The 19,535-nt window shown below is 38.6% G+C and overlaps 1 protein-coding gene across 1 annotated transcript in view; it reads left to right on the plus strand.

Moving 5' to 3' along the window:
- Positions 1–18,891, plus strand: part of LOC124616668 (molybdenum cofactor biosynthesis protein 1-like) — a 112,600-nt gene extending 93,709 nt beyond the window's left edge. The window contains exon 7 of the mRNA XM_047144997.1: positions 18,836–18,891. Coding sequence (XP_047000953.1) covers positions 18,836–18,891 — 56 coding nt within the window. The remainder of the gene's footprint in view (positions 1–18,835) is intronic.
- Positions 18,892–19,535: the final 644 nt, after the last annotated feature.

Raw genomic sequence — 19,535 nt, forward strand, 5'->3', positions numbered from 1 at the left:
TTCAGTAAAAAAGTGCAGGGTTATTTGCAACCATATCAGTAATGTTTTACATACCCTACGCACGTTTTACGATCGTATTTCGCAATATTGATGCAATTTGGAGTGTTCACATGTGAAAACAGGGGGACTTTGATTTATCTGAAATTTTTGTTATCGGAACCGGCCACCGTCCCGATCATTTAGGATAAACAGGAGTTCACTGTAATAGACTCCTTGCAACATGCTGTGTCATACAGCTAGGAGCAGCCAGACTATGGAATTGCCGTCCTGCACATAGGCTGCCATTAACACCCAAGCAAATGACTGCATGCGAAGTGGTGCCATGATCGAGAAGTACGGACTGCTAATGAATGGTGTCACATTATGTTCACTAATGAGTCCCAGTCCTGCACTGCTCCAAATGACTATCGTGGAGAAGTTCGACAGTGACCCGGGGAGATGGGGAGAGGTCCCATTCTTCCACATTTTGGGGGGGGGGGGGGGGTCACAAAGCAGTCCCATGGTGTGGGGAGCCATTGGGTATGACTTCAGGTCACGGCTTGTAATGGCCGAGGGAACTCTGATGGTACAGCAGTGTGTAATAGTATTGTGGTGCTATTTTTCAACAGGCCAGTGCTTGTCCACATGTAGTGTGTGTCTCTTTAAGTTGTCTGCGTGATGTTGATATACTCCTGTGGCCAGAAAAATCCCCATATCTGTCCCCGATAGAACATTATGGGACCAACATGGATGTCAACTCCATCCCACTGCCTGTATCCATGATTGCAATGTCCAGTTACAACAGTTGTGGATCACCTTTCTCAGGAGGGTATGCAGCAGCTTTACGACATCCTCCCGCACTGTCCAGGCCAGACAGGGTGCATTGCTGTGTTGATAAGTGGGCTCAAACTGATAAGTTCTGTGTAAATTTGACTCTGTTTTCTTATCACTGAAATAACATCACATACCCTCTAAATTAGCTATGTTTCAATTTGTTTTCTCCCCACCTTCTGAGTGTCTCACTTTTTTTCAAGCAGTGTAATTTAAGACAGACATAAGTATATGAAAATGGGATGGCATAACACATTGCTATTCAACTATGCCCCTAAGAAAATTGTAAGATAATGGAGAAGAGCAGGTGCACTATTACACTGACTAGAACGTAAACTTAAAGATAGAATTATATTGTGTAACCTATACCGATGACATAATACTAATTGACAAAAACATCACTGATGTGCTAAAGCAAATTGAAATATTAAGGGAGCAATCTAGGAAAATTGGACTAATAATTTCACCTGGATAAAAAATTAATGGACGATACCAAAATGGCACTGGGTGAACTTATATAGGCAACAACATAGTATTCGGTGATAAAGAGTTTAAATAATTAGGTGAAAAAGACCACTGAACATCATAATGAAAAGAAGGCATAGAATCCAGACTTCAGAAAATACAAACTGTCTCTCAGTTAACTAAAAGTATTTTTCCTGGAACTCTAAAATCTAACATTGCACAACAGTGATCAAATTAGAATTTCTTTATGCATGAGAGAGACTCTTTGTCCAACACAAGACATGAAAACAGCAAACTGAATTAGAAGAATGTAAAATTGTAGTAAAAATCTTAGGTCCAAGAATAAAAGATGGAATACATCACACAGAACCCAGTGTGAAATCTCCAGGCAAATTCCTAAAAACTCTTGTTACAATGTGTCTCCAAAGAATCCAACTTGTGGGACATACAGAAAGAATGTATCCAAACAGGCAGCTCATTGGATTCCCACATACTTGAAAAATAAGATCCAACTGATGAAAACAAACAGGAAGAGACCTTACGAAATTGGAATCACCACATTTACAGTATTCTGATGTAGTGATGAGTCACACAGAGTGCAGTTTCACAGTAGCTTGATCGATGCTTGTACTTGTGCATGTAGTATATGCAAGTGTGTACAGCGTCTCTTCTGGTGTACTCACAATATGCTAATTTATGGCCGAGCAGTAAACCGGATCCCTACTCGGTTCCAGTGTGCTGTGCTAATTATTCTTCTTCACTATACATTTATGCTTGGAGCTGCAAGAGAGGCCATTTTCCGGATAGTGCCACAAAAACAACAAATTCTCAGATATCAGTTTAACTTAAACTCTTCAACATCATAGACAACATTTCACATTAATATGTTGCAGAACACTAGATTAGTGTTAAAATTGCCAGAGTAAACATTGTTCTCCATGTGACAGATTGTCACCCGATGTCCAAAATCGATAAATTTTATATCTCTGCACAGAGAAGCAGCTGGTTGCTCATTGTCATCTGTGGTGCTAATCAATGGGTCGAGCTCGTTGCTGGCACAGCGCCACCTCAGAGTAAGTGGCCCCTCATCCCAGCAGGTGGCGATGTTTAAACACCTGTATAGCTCCCAAGACTTACTGCGTCTGTGGATAACTCCGTCTCTGCACAGAACTTCCCACATTTCCCACACAGTGGGCCCTCGTGTCTCTTACACACAATAAATCTTCAAACTTATTTCATTGGCTAAGTTAAATTTCGAGTGTGACATGCTATTTCGTAAAAAATAGCAAACGGTAGACATGGATGTTATTGTGACACTTTCCTAAGGCAACATTTGTGTATTACACTTGTAGAAGTGCACTGCAACATAAAACAGTAGACCGTAAGTTCAAACAATGGAAACTACAGGTTGGAATATCAGCAGTGTAGGAAAAGATAGAGTGCTAATTACCATAAAGATGGCACATTAAAATGCAGACAGGCACAGTTAAGACACTTACACATAAGCTTTTGGCCACAACCTTCATCAGAAAAAGAAATAGAAATACACACCATTCATTCACACAAGCAAGCACACCACACACACACATGACCACCAACTCAGACAGCTCAGGCCAGAATGCTAGCCTGTAAGTTTGCTACACAATAAAATAATTATTCTGAGCTACAAGAAAAATGGATTCAAAGAACTAAACTGCTTGAAGAAAAAAAAGGGAAGCTCCCTGAAGCAACGTAGTTTCACGAGTGTGCATACCAGTGGTAAATTATGAGAGTCGCAACTCTCTGAAATGGATAAAAAGGTCACCAGATTGCATTAGCTTTGTTTGTGTCTCGGATTGTTACCGTGACTGGTAGGAGCTATAAGAGATGTGAAGAGCGTAAGATGTCGAGTGATCCCTGTTAAGGACACAGATGCCCTGTACTTCTGTGAGTCAGCATTATCAGCACGTAACAAAATTTGAAGGGGCCTAATTGTGTGTCTCCATTTGCCAGGCTGATTGAATTATGCAGTATGCAGATTTGTGAGACATTCAGATGTGGTAGTGTCCCCATGTTGGACTGCTTGGGTACGTAAGGGCGGTTTGCTTGTCAGCAAGCTTCCGGTTGACCGTGTCTGACGAGCCCATGGGAGAATTGCTGCAAGTACGCCGAGCACATTGTAACCCTTTCACACCTGCACCTGTCATGTGATCAGCAGTGAGTCACATTCTACAAGACCCGCGATGACAGTTGTCAGTGAGTATGACAACGACATAGGGAGAGGGCGTGTGGGGCAGCATCGGATATGACTTCAGGTCACTCTGACAGCACAGCATCCTCATTTGCTACCTCCATGTCCAACGGAGTTACAAGAGACAGAGCAGTGAAAACATATCCAGTTGTTGACTCACAAAGCGGTTTTGAGCTGTGACGCATGTAGTCTTAAGTGAATCATTCATACAAAAAGAAAAGAAGAGGAAGCTAAAGTCAGAATGTGAAAAAATTGGAGAATGGAATAGATATTTGAAGACTTCACACTTGAAACTCCCAGTTTTCCTATTGTGAAAGTGCCTTTGTGACCATATGCATTTCACTGATGATAAACTTTTTTTTCCCCCTGGGTCTTGGCTCCATATTTTTTCATCCGGTTGAGTCAGAATACTTGCATAGTATTTGTGAGGTATTGTTTCAGTCTTGCAAGCTAATCTAAAATACAATCCCTTTAGCATCCTAGAAAACAATGACCACTCTTTCTCTCCGATTAAGTCACCTTGGCTATTTTTGTGCAACTGCTGTTTCATTTCATCCACGGGAACAGATTGGTGCATAGAATCAGTTGTGTGTCAGATTGTCCCAAATTGTTTTTCACATTAGGTTGTAGTCAGGCTTCAACAGACATGCCACTCACTTTCTGGTATGGCCACGGCATCAACTGTTTTGCACATCTTTTTAATTACTGATCTTGCAATATCACACTGTGTTCTTTCTCAGCATTTTCATATTTGATTGTAATTCTAGGAAGTAGTTCATGAGTCATCTTACAGAGACATATGCCACATATGAATTCAGCCACCCATTACTTAACTGTTGACTATGAAGGAACTCCCCCCATGAACCATGGACCTTACCGTTGGTGGGGAGGCTTGCGTGCCTCAGCGATACAGATGGCCGTACCGTAGGTGCAACCACAACGGAGGGGTTTCTGTTGAGAGGCCAGATAAACATGTGGTTCCTGAAGAGGGGCAGCAGCCTTTTCAGTAGTTGCAGGGGCAACAGTCTGGATGATTGACTGATCTGGCCATGTAACATTAACCAAAACACCTTGCTGTGCTGGTACTGCGAACGGCTGAAAGCAAGGGGAAACTACAGCCATAATTTTTCCCGAGGACATGCAGCTCTTCAACTTGACTAGAAGAAGAGATCGGTTGGTAGGACATGTTTTGAGGCATCAAGGGATCACAAATTTAGCATTGGAGGGCAGCGTGGAGGGTAAAAATCGTAGAGGGAGACCAAGAGATGAATACACTAAGCAGATTCAGAAGGATGTAGGTTGCAGTAGGTACTGGGAGATGAAGAAGCTTGCACAGGATAGAGTAGCATGGAGAGCTGCATCAAACCAGTCTCAGGACTGAAGACCACAACAACAACAACAACATGAAGGAACTGACTCCTAATAAGTAAGATGATGCCTGTAGAAAAGTACAACAAAACAGTAATCTCAAAAAAGGACAGGATAGACAGTACATTCTGTAGGACATATTAAAAGTGATTGGTAAAAGAGACTTGGTGTGTTAAATGCAGCTTTTGTTTACATGATAATTGAATTGGATAGATAAACAACCTACTTGCTAAGTGGCGGCAGAACACACACATAAAAGAAGATTATAATTAGGCGAGCTTCAGAGCCAGTAGCTCATTCTTCAGGCAGAAGGGTTGAAGTTGAAGGAAGAGGGGTGAAGGATAGGTCTAGGAAAAAGGGTAGATTTTGAGAAAGTTACCCAGAACTGCAGATCAAGGGCTGACTTTCCAGATGGGATGTGATTCCACATCTACATACATACTCCACTAGCCACCATATGGTGCATGGCAGAAGGTACCCTGTCTCACTACAATAGTCTAAATAAAATTACTTGATAGTTGACATCAATCACTTGCTGCAACAATGTTGCCACATTGGCTACCAGCTACCGTTTGGTTACAGGTGACAACAAACAAGCAGCTCACTTCACAAATTATGTTAAATGTTTAACACAGAGCAATTTTTCTAGTGGCTGGTGCAAGGTATGTCAGAAATGTTGGATACTCTGTCGACTATTGATTTAAAGTGACCAGTGACTGAACTGGGGCAGACGACCCGTTTTGTATCCCTGACTGTAAACTTGTGTCCTAACCCAGCCGAGAAAATTGTGGTCAACAGTCTGCAGCAGTACTAATATCATGATCGCTTTGTTCATGGCAATTAAAGCTAACCCTTAAGGGTAAACGCACGACAACAAAAACTCAATTTCAGGGCTGAAAGCAAATTGAAATTTCTCCATGTCATTTGTTACCTGTAACTATCCTTACACTAGCTGCACATGCTGCCATGTTAGAAACCAGTGAACAGTCCATGTGGGCACTTGGTCGTGGATTATAGATGACTGAGGCAGATTCCAAATGAAGAAATAATGACAGGAAGAAAAATAAGACCAAATAGAACAGTCAAAACAATGATGAAAAATGATGCAGCAAATTATTAAAAATAGAAAAAAATATATTTAAACCAATTAATTGAATGAAAATAATAATCACACTCTTTTGGTTAGATTTAAAAATAAAAATTTTGCTACATTGATGAGATTCAAACCTACAACATGCTACATATTAGATTAATCTGCCAACCATTGTGCTATGCCACAGCACTGCATGAAGTATTTATATATGTGAATGTAGTGACCCAGTTGCAACTATGAATTGCAACCTTAAAAATTTCAGTTTCACGCAGTGTAGTGAAAAGCTTATCTAATGTAAGATGATCTCTGTGAATATGATAACTATATGTATGATACTGAATCACACCTTGTGCTGAGTTATTCAGTAGTGTTTGGTTAGTGCTATGAATGAAATGTGTGTCTTTCATTAGCATTGTTAATGTGTGTTGTTTTTGGTGTAGCTATCGCGTGTCATGAAATACATAATAAAAGTGTCGGGCTCGTAATTCGGGATACAAATACATCAAGAAAGAATGCTGAACCAGGAATTGGAAGTGACTGGCCAATTTTGGTGGAGTTTGGCAACAGCAGACAGTTCAAGCATGACGCTGACTACTCTTATTGGCGTTTGAAGTGCCAACTATCAAGTAATTTTATTTCAACTGTAGTCAGTTCCTTTCCCGTTCCATCTGCCAATTGAGTGAGGAAAAAGTGAATGTCTATATGCCTCTCTATGAGTCCTAATTTGTTGTCTCTTATCTTTGTGGTCCTTACGCATAATGTATGTTGGTGCAAGCAGAATTGTTCTGCAGTCAGCACAGTGTTCCTCAAAATCCCTCCAGGGATTCCCATTTGAGTTCCAGAAACATCTCCATAATACTTGTATGTTGTTGTTTCAACCTACTGTTAACAAATCTAGTATCCTGCCTCTGAATTACCTCAATGTCTGCTTTAATTCGACCCCTTGCGGATACCAGACACTCAAACTGTACTCAAGAAGAGATCACACTAGCATCCTATATGTGATGTCCATCACAGCTGAGCCACACTGTAGTAAAATCCACCCAACAAACAAAAGATGATTATTCGCCTTCCCTACCATGACCCTCACACGTTTGTTCCATTTCATATCGCATTGCAATGTTACGTCCAGATATTGAAACAATGTGACTTCTTCATTCATGACACTACTAATGCTGGATTCTGGCATTATGGATTTGTTTTTCCAACTCCTCTGCAGTAACTTATATTTTTCTACATTTAGGGTTAGCTGTCATTTATCACACCAACTGGGAACTTTGTCCAGGTCATCTTTTATCCTCCTAAATCACTCAACGATGACACCTTCCATACACCACAACATCATCAGCAAACAACCATAGATTACTGTCCACTTTGTCCATCAAATCAGTTATGCACATAGAAAATATGAGTAATAGTGCTCCTATCACACATCCCTGGAACGATCCTAATGATACCCCAGTCACTGATGGACACTCACCGTCGGGATAATGTAGTGGGTTCTATTACTTCAGAAGTCTTTGAGCCACTCACATGTCTGGGAATGTATTCCATGTGCTTGTACCTTTGTTAAAAGTCTGCATTGAGTCATTATGTCAAATGCTTCTCGGAAATCAAGAAATATGGAATCTGGGTTTGTGAATTTTGTGATGGCAAAGTTAGAGGAGCAATGCATCTGCATTAAATTTTGTGTGAAACTCAAGAAAACCTTTACAGAGACACACCAAATGATGCTGGGAGCCTACAGCGATGAGTACTTAAGCCATACTCGGTGTTACATATTATTCACACGTTTTAAAAATGGCTTTACAAAAGTCAAACATGATCCTTGTTCAGGACGCTCTTAGATGTCCACTGATGATGCTTGTGTCAGGAACGTCAACGAAATTGTGTGTGCCAGTCGAAGATTCACTGTCCGAGAGATTGTAGAAGAATGTAACATTTCAATTGGATCATGTTATGAAATGACACAGCATCTTGGAATGCATTGTGTTGCCGTCAAGTTCATTCCACACTCATGAGTCAAGACCAAAAAAACTTTTTGGATCTTACAAATGAGACTGAGATGTTCCTTGTGAGAATAGTATGACCCCTGCAGACTTCTTTTTATTTCCAAAGGTGAAAAGGATGAAGTTTTGCAATGGTAGATGAGATAAAAGAAAATTCGCAGACGGCACTTTATGCGACCCAGCAAGATGTGTGTCAAGACTGCTCCTGGAAGTGGAAATGATATTGGGAGCAGTGTATCAATTTTGGAGTAGAGTATTTTGAAGGAGACAATCCATAGTAACTAAAAGATAAGCATAGAAAATTTTGTGGACAAAGTTCTGGAATTTTTTGAACAGACATTGTATGACAAAAGGGCATGCTGAGTTGCCCATGAGTGATGCTTTGTACTGATTTGTGGACATAAACTTATTGGTCTCTGTGAAACTGATTAGATTCAAACCCAGAATATGTTCAAGAATTCTGCAGCAAACTGATGTTACGGGTATTGGTCTGTAATTTCGCGGGTCTGTTCTTTCGCCCTTCGTACATACAGGAGACGCCTCTGTATTTTTTCCCCAGTTGCTTAGGTCTTTCTGCTGGGTGAGAGATTCACAATAAATACAAGCTAAGTAAGGGTCTAGTGCCATATAGCACTCTTTGTAAAACCAAATTGAGATTCCATCTGCAACTGGTGACTTATTTGTTTTTAATTATTTCAGGTGTCAGGGATGCTTACGAGGGTGGTTTGAAAAGTTCTTGAAACAGAATAGAAAAAAAGTACTTATGTCACTGAAACTTTTTTGTTTTTCAATGTACCCTGCTTGTAGATTAATTCACTTGGTCCAACAGTGTTCCAATACCTTGATCCCATCTCGACAATGATTTTCCTCCAGGCCTACAAAATAGTTGTCAACTCAGGCTACCAATTCTTAATTTAAGTGAATCTTCATCCACAAAGAAAAATTTTCAGTTTAGGGAAGAGGCACGTGTGGCAACAATTCATACCTTAGTTTGTGTAATTTTACCATGGCGATGGCACATGCGTGCGAGCGTGCATTGGCTTGATGCTAGATGACTTTCTTCCTTATTAAACCTGGCCTTTTTCTCATATCTTTTGTTGCAATTTGTCCAGAAGGTTAGCATAGTATTCTCCAGTAATTGTTTGCCCAGTGGGGAGATAAAGTACAAACAGAATCCCCTTCTCATCCCAGAACACTGATGCCATGATCTTCCCCGCTGAAGGAATTTGGTGGCGCATCCCAGAACACTGACGCCATGTCCTTCCCCGCTGAAGGAGTTTGGCGGCGGAGATTCAGCATGTTTCCAATGCTTTGATTGTTGCTTTGTCTCTGGGGTATAGTAGTAAACCAAAGTTTCCTCGTGGTCACAAACCAGCACAAAAGTTCTTGTTTGTTTCTCCTAAAACAGGCCAAACATTGTTGTGATATGTCCATTCTCATGTGTTTTTGACCCAGCATCAAGAGTCGCGGCACCCATCTTGTGAATACCTTTCAGATGACATCTGGCAAGCGTGAGCAATTTCATGCACTCTAAATTGGTTATCCTCCTTGATCATTATGCGCACTTTTGCGATGATTTCTAGAGTAGTGACACATCTTGGCTGACCTATTCATGGATGATCATCATCTAAGCTCTCCTGACCAAATTTAAATTCATTTATCCACTTGACAACAGTTGAAGACAAAGGAGCAGAGCCCCTGGTGTATTCTGGAAATCGGCATGAATGTCCTTCGCTTTTATACCTATCTTTATGAAGTACTTCATCACTGCTTGAATCTTTGAATCTCTACCCGCCCCCCCCCCCTCCCCCCCCCCCCCCCCCCCCCCCCGTCTTTGCAGATCACTACACAGGAACAACAACAGAGCCGTGTCACTGCCACAGCTCTCTTCCAAGAGCACTGACATGGCACATGTTTACAGGTGATTGTTGTTAGGTGTCTTTGTGCTATTGTCAAATGACGGTATGTTTATATGATTCTCTTGCATGAATTATTTCTTAAATGTAAAATTTAAAACATTTATCTCCTACTGCCACACCAGACTGGTCAAGTGACATGATGGAAACCTTTGACTCACTTAGTGATTTTACATAGGACAATAATTTCCCCTGCTTCTCAGCCAGATCTTTTGCTGAGGTATGACAGTGGTAGTAACCTTTCCTTGTTGCCATTTGGCATTCTCTTTTGAACCAAGAGTGCAGTAGCTTTTCCTTCCTCAGTATTTTCCGAATTTCATTGTTAAACCACAGTGGCTCTTTTGCATCCTTAATTCGTTTACTAGGTACAGACTTGTTGAGAGTGCAATTCACGATCTGTTTAAGCTTTGACCATAATCTCTCTACGTCCATCTTAATGGAACTAAGTGATGTCAGTTCTGTCTAAGTGAGATGCTAACATCTGCTTATCTGCTCTTTCTGGCATGAACGTTTTCCTAGCCTTTTTGACTGATTTATTAATTTTTGTAACCTTAGTTATTATGATGTTATCATGATTATTAATCCCCATTTCTATGCTGAAGTCATTGATGATATCTGGCCTGTTTGTAACTACAAGGTCTAAGATATTTCCATTGCATGTGGCATGCCAAACTAGGTGCTCAAGACAATTTTTGAAAACCACATTCAAAAGTGCTTCACAAGATTGACTGCACCCCCTGCAATGAAGCCATAGGCTACCATCTATACTCAGTAGGCTAAATTAACCTCCAACTAGTATTGCATGATCTAGGTATTGACGTGCTACTGTCTGTAGACTTTCTGTGAATGGCTCCAAAACTGTCATAGCAGAACCGGGTGGCTGATTAAAACATTCATTAATTAACTTGATTTCACGTAGACTTGTTATATGCAACCAGATAACTTCACTGTCACAATCAGCTTTGACCTCAATAGAGACAATAGACACTCCCTCTCCTACAGTGTCTAACCTGCCTTTCCGATATATATTCCATTAATCACTAAATATGTCAGAGCTTTCAACTCTGGGTTTCAGCCAGCTCTCAGTCTCTGAGAATAATTTGAGTGCGAGACTTTCCTGGATGGCAGTAAATTCGAAAACTGTGTTACAAGTACTTTGACAACTGATAAAATTTTGACAATCTACACTGGAGTGAATTCAAAAGATAAACCTCAACCAACATTGAATGTATCTTGGTGATAAAGAGCCCAAATAAATAAATAGATGATTTTATTCCATTTCATCTGATTGAATGAAACACACACAGCATAACTACTCAGAAAACAACTATAGTGCTGATTACATTTACTATCATACATGTAGCACTCTGAGAACATTTCACCTTGTCATAGTAGTCCTGTGTTTTGGAACTAGGCAGTGCTTCATTTCACAAAGCGAAAGGAATGGCTTGTGTGTGTAAAAAAAAAAAAAAAAAAAAAAAAAAAAAAAAAAAAAAAAAAAAAAAGAGGAAATAGTGGTTGCTGGTGTTTTTAACACTATCATTCAATTTAGTTCCTATTGTGAACTTTGCAGCTAGGATATGTAAATGCTCTGAGACTGCTATTGATAATATCTTTATGAACAAATCTAGGGGAAAAAAGTCATATCACAAAACCAATAGTAAATGGACTATCTGATCACAACGTGCAGCATCCTGTGTTAAATGTTGAAACTTGTCAGGATAAAAAAAATATTAAATCTGAGTACAGGAGGATAATAAATAAGCCAGAAATTGAGGAATTCAGGAAATTGCTCAAAGACATGAACTGGAGAGATGTTTACCTGACTCAAATGGAAAATACAAAGCATTTATTAATAAAGTTACCTCCTCTTTTGAAAATTGTTTTCCCCTAAACGTAACTCAAATCACACAGAAGTCAAAAGATAAACCATGGATTACACAAGGAATAAAGATATCATGTGGGGAAAAAGGAGACTGTATCTACTATCTAGGAACATTTCTGATATTAGAATTGTAATGCATTGCAAAGAATACTGCAAAATATTGAATCAAGTAATCCAGAAATTGAAGTAGCTTTATTAAGAGAAAAAGATAATTGTATCAACAAAATAAGAACTGTATGGGATATAGTGAAGACAGATAGAAGTGGGGCCAAAAAGGAAGTGGAACAGATAGCTCTAAAAGTAGATGAGGCTTTGGTAACAAGTGCATGTAGTGTTGTAAATCTCTTAAGCAAGACTTAATTTTTGTTACTGACGGCTCGGGGTTATCAGGTTCGGTGAATGGTGCAATGGAGTATCTGGGACCAGTCTTTGAAGAACATTGTGTAGAACCTATTCAAGGAACTTTGAATTCCGACCATTGCTTCTCAGTATACTTACTCCTTAATGAAATTTGTTGCAAGTTACATATCTATATTTCCAACAAATAGCTCAATACATATTATCAATACTAGGAATAAGAACAATCTACATAAAGACCTAAAATCACTTATGTTGGTCCAAAAGGGGGTCCAATATTCAGGAACACACATTTTCAATAAATTACCAGCACCCATTAAAAACTTGGTTTCAGATAAAGCACAGTTTAAACAGAGTTTGAATGACTTTTTGATAGGCAATGCCTTCTACTCTATAGATGAATATCCTAACAGAGACTGAAAGGCCAGCTTAAGTAAAAATATGTTAGATTTAAGATTTGACAGCACTTGGTTGCAACAGTCAATATTAAGTATTTTGTGTATGATAAATTTATCAATAGTGCATAACAATGTTTCATTCTGACAGTGTATTAATTCTGTAAATATTAGCTTTTCCAGTTTACTGTATTGTATTCACCTATTTTGACAATCTCGTGACAAATGATCAGGGAAGTATTCATTATATTAAAATGTTTTGTGTTATACATTCTGACATGTTCCACACCCTCGAGAATCATCTCATTTTTTCGGTGTATGTAATGAAAACTGAATCAAATCAAATCCAATCACCATCTCTCGTCATGTAATAACTTCACTTCTTCTTCTTCCCTTGTCGTCTCCTGTTTTTCCAGTACTCGTCCATCTCCTCCTCATGTTTTTCCCCCTTTATTCTATTCGTGTTGTTCTCAATCCCCTATTTCTTCTGCATTGAAAGCCTTTTATTTTTATTTACTTATTTTTTTTATTGAGGTGAGTCTCTACGGACTGCGTGGTAACAACCGACTTCACTCTAGTGTCCAGGTCTTGTTCTTGCTCCAGCTTTGACTTCCTGCCAGTATCTTCTGAGCCCCTGCAAGAAGTGCCTTTTTATGCTCTTCAGATAATGGTCCTCACTGTCTTTCGGATGTTGATGCCATGTTAAAACCTTGGTAGTTGGTCACCAATCTTCTAAATTTGTTCCTTTCAGGAATTTCTCTCTGAGATACCAATCTGCTTAAGATCTTTTTCACATTCTTTGAACCATCTCGGCCTCGTTTTCTTAGATAGGATGAAACTCCGTATTCTTTTTGTTAGTCAATCACCGTCCATTTTCATGAGATGACCATAAAATAACAATCATTTCTTTGTAATGGATGCTGTGATAGGTTCTGTCTCACTGCACGTGTCCTCATTTGCTCTCATTCGTCATTGTCCATCGACCCATCTATTACCTTAGGATTTTCCTTAATATCCTACACTCACGCTTTTCCAGCCACTCAGCTTGACCTTGTCTATTCGTGGTCAAAGTTTTGGATGCTTATAAGCCCTCAGGTTGTACAACTGTATTATAATGTTGGAACTTGGCCCATATACTCATAGACTTTTTGTTATAAGTATTCTTTGTCAGTTGGTATGCTTGGTCTAACTTCCTCATCCCGACAATTGCTTCTTCTTTTAATCCATTCTCCTGGTGGATGACTTCACCGAGATACCTGAAATTCTTAACTCATCCGATTTTTTCCCAGGTTGGTTATCTTCCATTCAGGTCCGTCACAGATGTTCGTCATATATTTTGTCTTTTGAATAGAGATCTGGAGTCTAACTTTTTTCATCAATTTCTGACAGCCTATTTATCTTGTTGATTGCTGACTCTATGTTGTTAGCAAAAATGGCCAGGTCAGCCGCAAAATCTAAGCAGTCAATGCACACCCCTTTGTTCTTAGGACCAAGTCTGAACCACTCTTCATTTGTTTCTTCTTGGGCTAATAACTTTCTCCACTCTCGAATGACCTTTTCCAAGACACAATTGAAAAGGAGAGGGATAGTCCATCTCCTCGTCTTATGTCCGTTCTGATTGTAAAGGGTTCAGATACCTCACCCATAAGTTTAATTTTCGACACTGTGTTAGCAAGAGTTTGTTTGATCAGCTTTCTTGATGTATTATCCACCCCAAACTTTTCCAAAATATTCATTAATGCATGTCAGTCGATGGAGTCATATACTTTCTGAAAATCAACAAACATGACCACATAGTTATTTCTTCCAATTTTTTTTTGTACCTCATGATGTTCTTCAGGTTAAAGATCTGTTCTGCGCAAGAATCACCCTTTTGGAAACCAGCTTGATAGTCCCCAATCAGTTGGTTACAATGATCTTCTATTCTATTCTGTATCACTTTCGAGAGAATCTTATATGGAACAGATACTAAAGAGGTACCCCTATAGTTATTGACATTCTATTTATCACCTTTTTTGTGTAGACGATGGATTAAAGCTGACTGCCATTCAGTTGGTATCATCCTAGCTCTCCAGATCTCCTCAAAAAGTTGGACTAGTATATCTAGAGTTTCATTATTTGCCAGCTTTAGTAGTTCCACGACTATTGAATCCTCTCCAGCTGCCTTATTATTCTTAAAGTTGTTGATGATCTCTTTGGTCTCCTCTTTACTAGATGGAGATGAGGGGTAGTTTGTGGATTGGGGCACATACAGGGAATCTTTCTTTCGGTTCATCACAATTAAGTAGGTTTTCAAAGTAACGAGACATTATCTTGCAGTTTTTTTGTTGGTCAGGCCGAGTGTGGTGTGTGTACTGTAAGACCTTCAGTGCACACACCATCAGATTATTTGACTTGTTGCTCTAACAAAGTAAGCGAGTGTCAGCAATATGTCTCGTGGTCTTATCATGGCGTATTTATCTTCTGCCATTAGGTCAGACGATAGAAATGCCACTTGCACGCTGAGAGTAGCAGATTGACGGTGACCAACTTTAAACAGAACTTGATTAATTTTCACATACATTTATTAAAATAATAACAAATATAAAAATTACTTAACTTGGTTCTGGATGCTATTTACAATTGACAATCTGAAGTTCCTTTGGTATTGATACATTAATCTTATTCTCACATATATCTCGGGTACTTGACGAAAGTGTCTATACATTTATCTTCATGGCAATGTACAGGAATATGGTAATCTTATTAGGCGCAGACTGAATCTTGACTATGGACTGGTACAGACAATTGTAGAACTCGTACAGACTGGTACAGACTATGCAGACTGGTACAGACTAATGCAGACTGGTGCAGACAAATGCAGACTGACTGGTCGAAGGTCTTTACACTCGTTATAATACCTCGCACGTTCATGTATCACTGCGCGAGTGTGATGCGCGAGGAGAAAGTGTTCTATCTTAGCAGCAATCTCATTGGCTGTGTTACATATTAATACGCGGATCGGCGGAAGCAGAATTTGGTCCGTCTCTGTGGCAGCGCCATCTCGTAGTGCGGAGATGGACGAGTGCTGCGCCTGCGCTGTTGTGCTTAGCGGGGCTCACTCTAGTGGGAAATTTGTGTACGCGCTGAATATGTGGAACTATGTACACAACACTGAGCTTTCCATTTTCGTCTCTAAAACAAAAACTAGGGGCTTGCTATCCTTTCAAATTCGATTTGAACGTCTGATAGAAGTCTCTGACATTGTTTATCTGGAAACGCTGATCGATCTGTTATAACTGCTGTTTCTCATGCAACTGCTTAGCCCTTCGTAGAGTTCTGGCTGCATATTTTCGAACTTCATGGAATACATCAAAATCATCAGGTCTCCTGGTAGAGTTCCACTTTTTCCATGCACTTGCTGTTTGGCCCACCACCTCACCACAAACCTCATTCCACCATGTATGATTCCTCTTTTTAGCTGTCAGGATTTTAGTATTAGCTGCTTGTTGGATCATGGAGTCAATGTCTGCCCATTTATGGGATTCAACTGTCAGTTACTGGTGGCATTGTTCCAATATGTTTTGATTGATTTTGAGCTTCGCAATATCATATTTATGAATTTTATTTCCGGTTTTCATGGTCTTATTGAGAGGGATGAAATTAATTTTGATCTTGGAGAGGTGATGATCCTTTTAAATTCAGTATTTTATCTGTAAAAAGGTTTCTTTCTATTATTTCTGATTGTTTGATGTTGTTTCTTTCTTATTTCTGTAATCCATGCTATCATTGATTCCTTCTTCCAGAACTACTCATTCAGTAGAGGTCTCTAAAAAAGATTAATCTTCTTTTAGCCATTACTTCTGATATTTTCTCAAAATTTTTGTAGATCTCCTCATTACTTCTCATTTTCCAGCCATCTGTAGCTTGTATTGCAACCATTATTTTCTAATAATGCTCCTTTGAGGAACCTCTGTTCTGTCCAGCTTATAGTTCATCATTAGGCATCCTCAACCATATAAACATCCTGGTCATACCACTGTGGGATAGTGTCTTAGTTTTGTTTTTTTAGTTGTACATTTCTTGTTGTAAATATCCTTTGTCAAACAATTTGCTCTCTCCAGTTTTCTGACTCTTGCATCTACTGTTAATTCTTCTAGTCCATTTTGTTGTACAGTTTGTCCAATATATTTAAATTTACTTCCTAATGCTATTTTACATTTTTGTTTTTCTAAGAGTGTTGATGCATTGTTTGAAATTGTCATCAATGTTGTTTTTTCGGCTGAAATTTTGGGACCAGCTCCCTTTGCTATTTCTTCCAAAAGATTTCTTTCAATAACTGTCTGCCAGATTTTTTGAAAGTATATCAGAATCATCTGCAGAAGCCAGGCAGTTTACCTTAATTCCATTTGTTTTTCATCCTAAAATTATTGGTTCAATTTTGTGATTTTTTTTTCTCCAAATTCCAGATACTTTCTATTTTTTCTAGAATGCAGTGTACAGTAAAGGTGATAAACTGTCCCCTTGTCTAACATCAGTTTTTATTTCAAATGGTTGAGATACTTCTCCCATAAATTTAGCTTCTGCCATCCTATTTGCTAGTGTTTTGAGGATTATGTTTGCTTTAACACAAAATTCTTTGATGATTTTACCTATAATTTCTCTGCCTACCAAATCAAATGTTTTCTTGAAACCAATACATGATACTATTATAGGTTTGGTGATTAACAGTATGTGGAGAATTATCAATTTTCTAATAAACATCTGCTCTGTGCAGGGTCTTCCCTTTCTAGAGCTCCTTGAGATTCTCCCAGTTATTTGTCTAAAGTTTCTACAACTCTGTCCAGAGAATTTTTGATAATATTTTGTATACCACTGGCAGAAGTGAGGCATCTCTGCAATTGTTGACATTTTGTGTGTCCCCTTTTTTTCATAGCTGTGGATTAATGCTTTCCATAATCTCTTCAGCTTTCCAAATGTTCTCAAACAGCAGTCGTAGATCATTTGTGTCTTCTGACTATTTCAATAATTTTTCTGTAGTGGAGTCTTCATTTGTTGCTTTGAAGTGTTGGAATGATTTGATGGCTTCATGAATTTATTGTTCTGTTAGTGGAAAATCTTCCTCCAGATGTTGTGGGACTGCTATTATATATTGCTACAATGTGCTGTTATTATTATTGTTGTTGTTGTTGTGGTTGTTTGGTTGCCTGTTCTTCAGCACTATCTTTCTGTTTCGTTTATCTATTTGCCGCCATTTTAGCCCATTTACCGGTATTTTCAGCTTGTTTTTCACTTATTTGACCTTTTGGTGGCTCCTCTTGAAGAGATCTTATTTCTCAGCATTTAAAATTACATCATCTGCTGCTCTTTCGCAACTCAATTTCATCATGTCCAGTCTAGTTTTTTCATTCATTTAACCATCCATCTTCCTTGACTCAAGATCCTGAATTTTCATCCGTAATTCTTGAACAGTCTCATTTCTCTTTTTACATTTTCCAGATGAAGAAACTTTTGGTCCTCAAAGCTAAGATTAGTATCAGTTTTTTTATTTGTTTCTGCCTATGGCTGCTATATCTCTTTAGTTAGAATATTTTCTCTCTCTGTATTTGATTATAGTCTAAGTCTGAATATTTTTATAAGTACATTTATTGCTGTAGCAATGAGTAAAATAAATTGTATTGCACTGCCTGTAGCATGTAGCACCATTTTGACTGTTAGTCCTCTTGCTGTACAAAAAGTAGCTTTGATGATTACTTAATGCAAGTATTTTGTAAGAGCTGTGGAATGGTTAGTATCTGTTTATATTTTTCTGATTAATTCAAGCTCGTCAATGCACATCCTGTGTTAAGGAAATATTTGAACTGAATTTACTGTGTGTTAAATATAAGCAGTGGATCCATTGGGGTAGTCTTTTTGGTAGAAATATGTCAAGGTGAACAAAACAGGAGATGAAACTTCCTGGCAGATTAAAACTGTTTGCCCGACCGAGACTCGAACTCGGGACCTTTGCCTTTCGCAGGCAAGTGCTCTACCAAAGCACGACTCACGTCCGGTACTCACAGCTTTACTTCTGCCAGTACCTCGTTTCCGCTGCAGAGTGAAAATCTCATTCTGAAAACAGGAGATGGTGAAGGAAGAGAGGGAAAAGATCAACATTTGCTTCTCATCAGCAATATAACTGGGTTGCAACATTCAGTGAAAATTATCTGTGACAGGAAGTTGTCAGAAATACATTTTTTGAAGAAACTTTATGTTTGTATAAGCATTTATTAAATTTAAAAAGTTGGATTTCATCTGTTAATACAAAAGATAATGTTTTGCATTGCAGGCATGCTAAACCTGTCAAAGATGAAGAATCGGACAATGATTCTTATTGGAGGATAACAGTATGTATAACTTAAACTTGAGATTCTTGAAAATAAAGCTAGTCAGTATTTCTTAACAGTACTGATTTAAATACATCTAAAGATCGCTGTTACCTAAATGAAAGTTGACGAGCAAAGTCTTAGTGGTCTTTTGTATAAAATTGTCATAGGTGTTATTTACAAGAAGAGTAAATAGTTTCAATAGGAATGTGGTGAGACATTTAACAAATGTCATGACCACACATTAATAGGACCTTATAACACTACCATTATGATATTAGCATGCTTTTACGTAAATAACAGAAACCCTGTCTCTATGTTGCCACGTATAACCCTCTTACTAAAATTTAATTTAGTTTCCAAATAAAATACACTATGGAAGGATAGTCCTGTTTATAGGAAAAGATAATCAATAGAGTTATCCTTCTTACAGGATTTACCATGTGTTGCATCTAATGGATAAGAAAATTTGACTATTCACTTCTTTTCCTAAGATCTTACCCAGTGGCTAGATAGAAACACAGTATGAATAATAATATACTGAAGCTAGGACAACTCATTTCCAAGTTCATTTAGTGGTATGAAACATGTACTTAATGGTCACCAACCTATCCTGGCAATGAAATAGTGAAGTATTGGAGAAGCAGAAATGTGAATTTTGCC

The sequence above is a fragment of the Schistocerca americana genome, chromosome 5 (genome assembly GCF_021461395.2).
Source record: "Schistocerca americana isolate TAMUIC-IGC-003095 chromosome 5, iqSchAmer2.1, whole genome shotgun sequence".
NCBI classification, from domain to species: domain Eukaryota; kingdom Metazoa; phylum Arthropoda; class Insecta; order Orthoptera; family Acrididae; genus Schistocerca; species Schistocerca americana.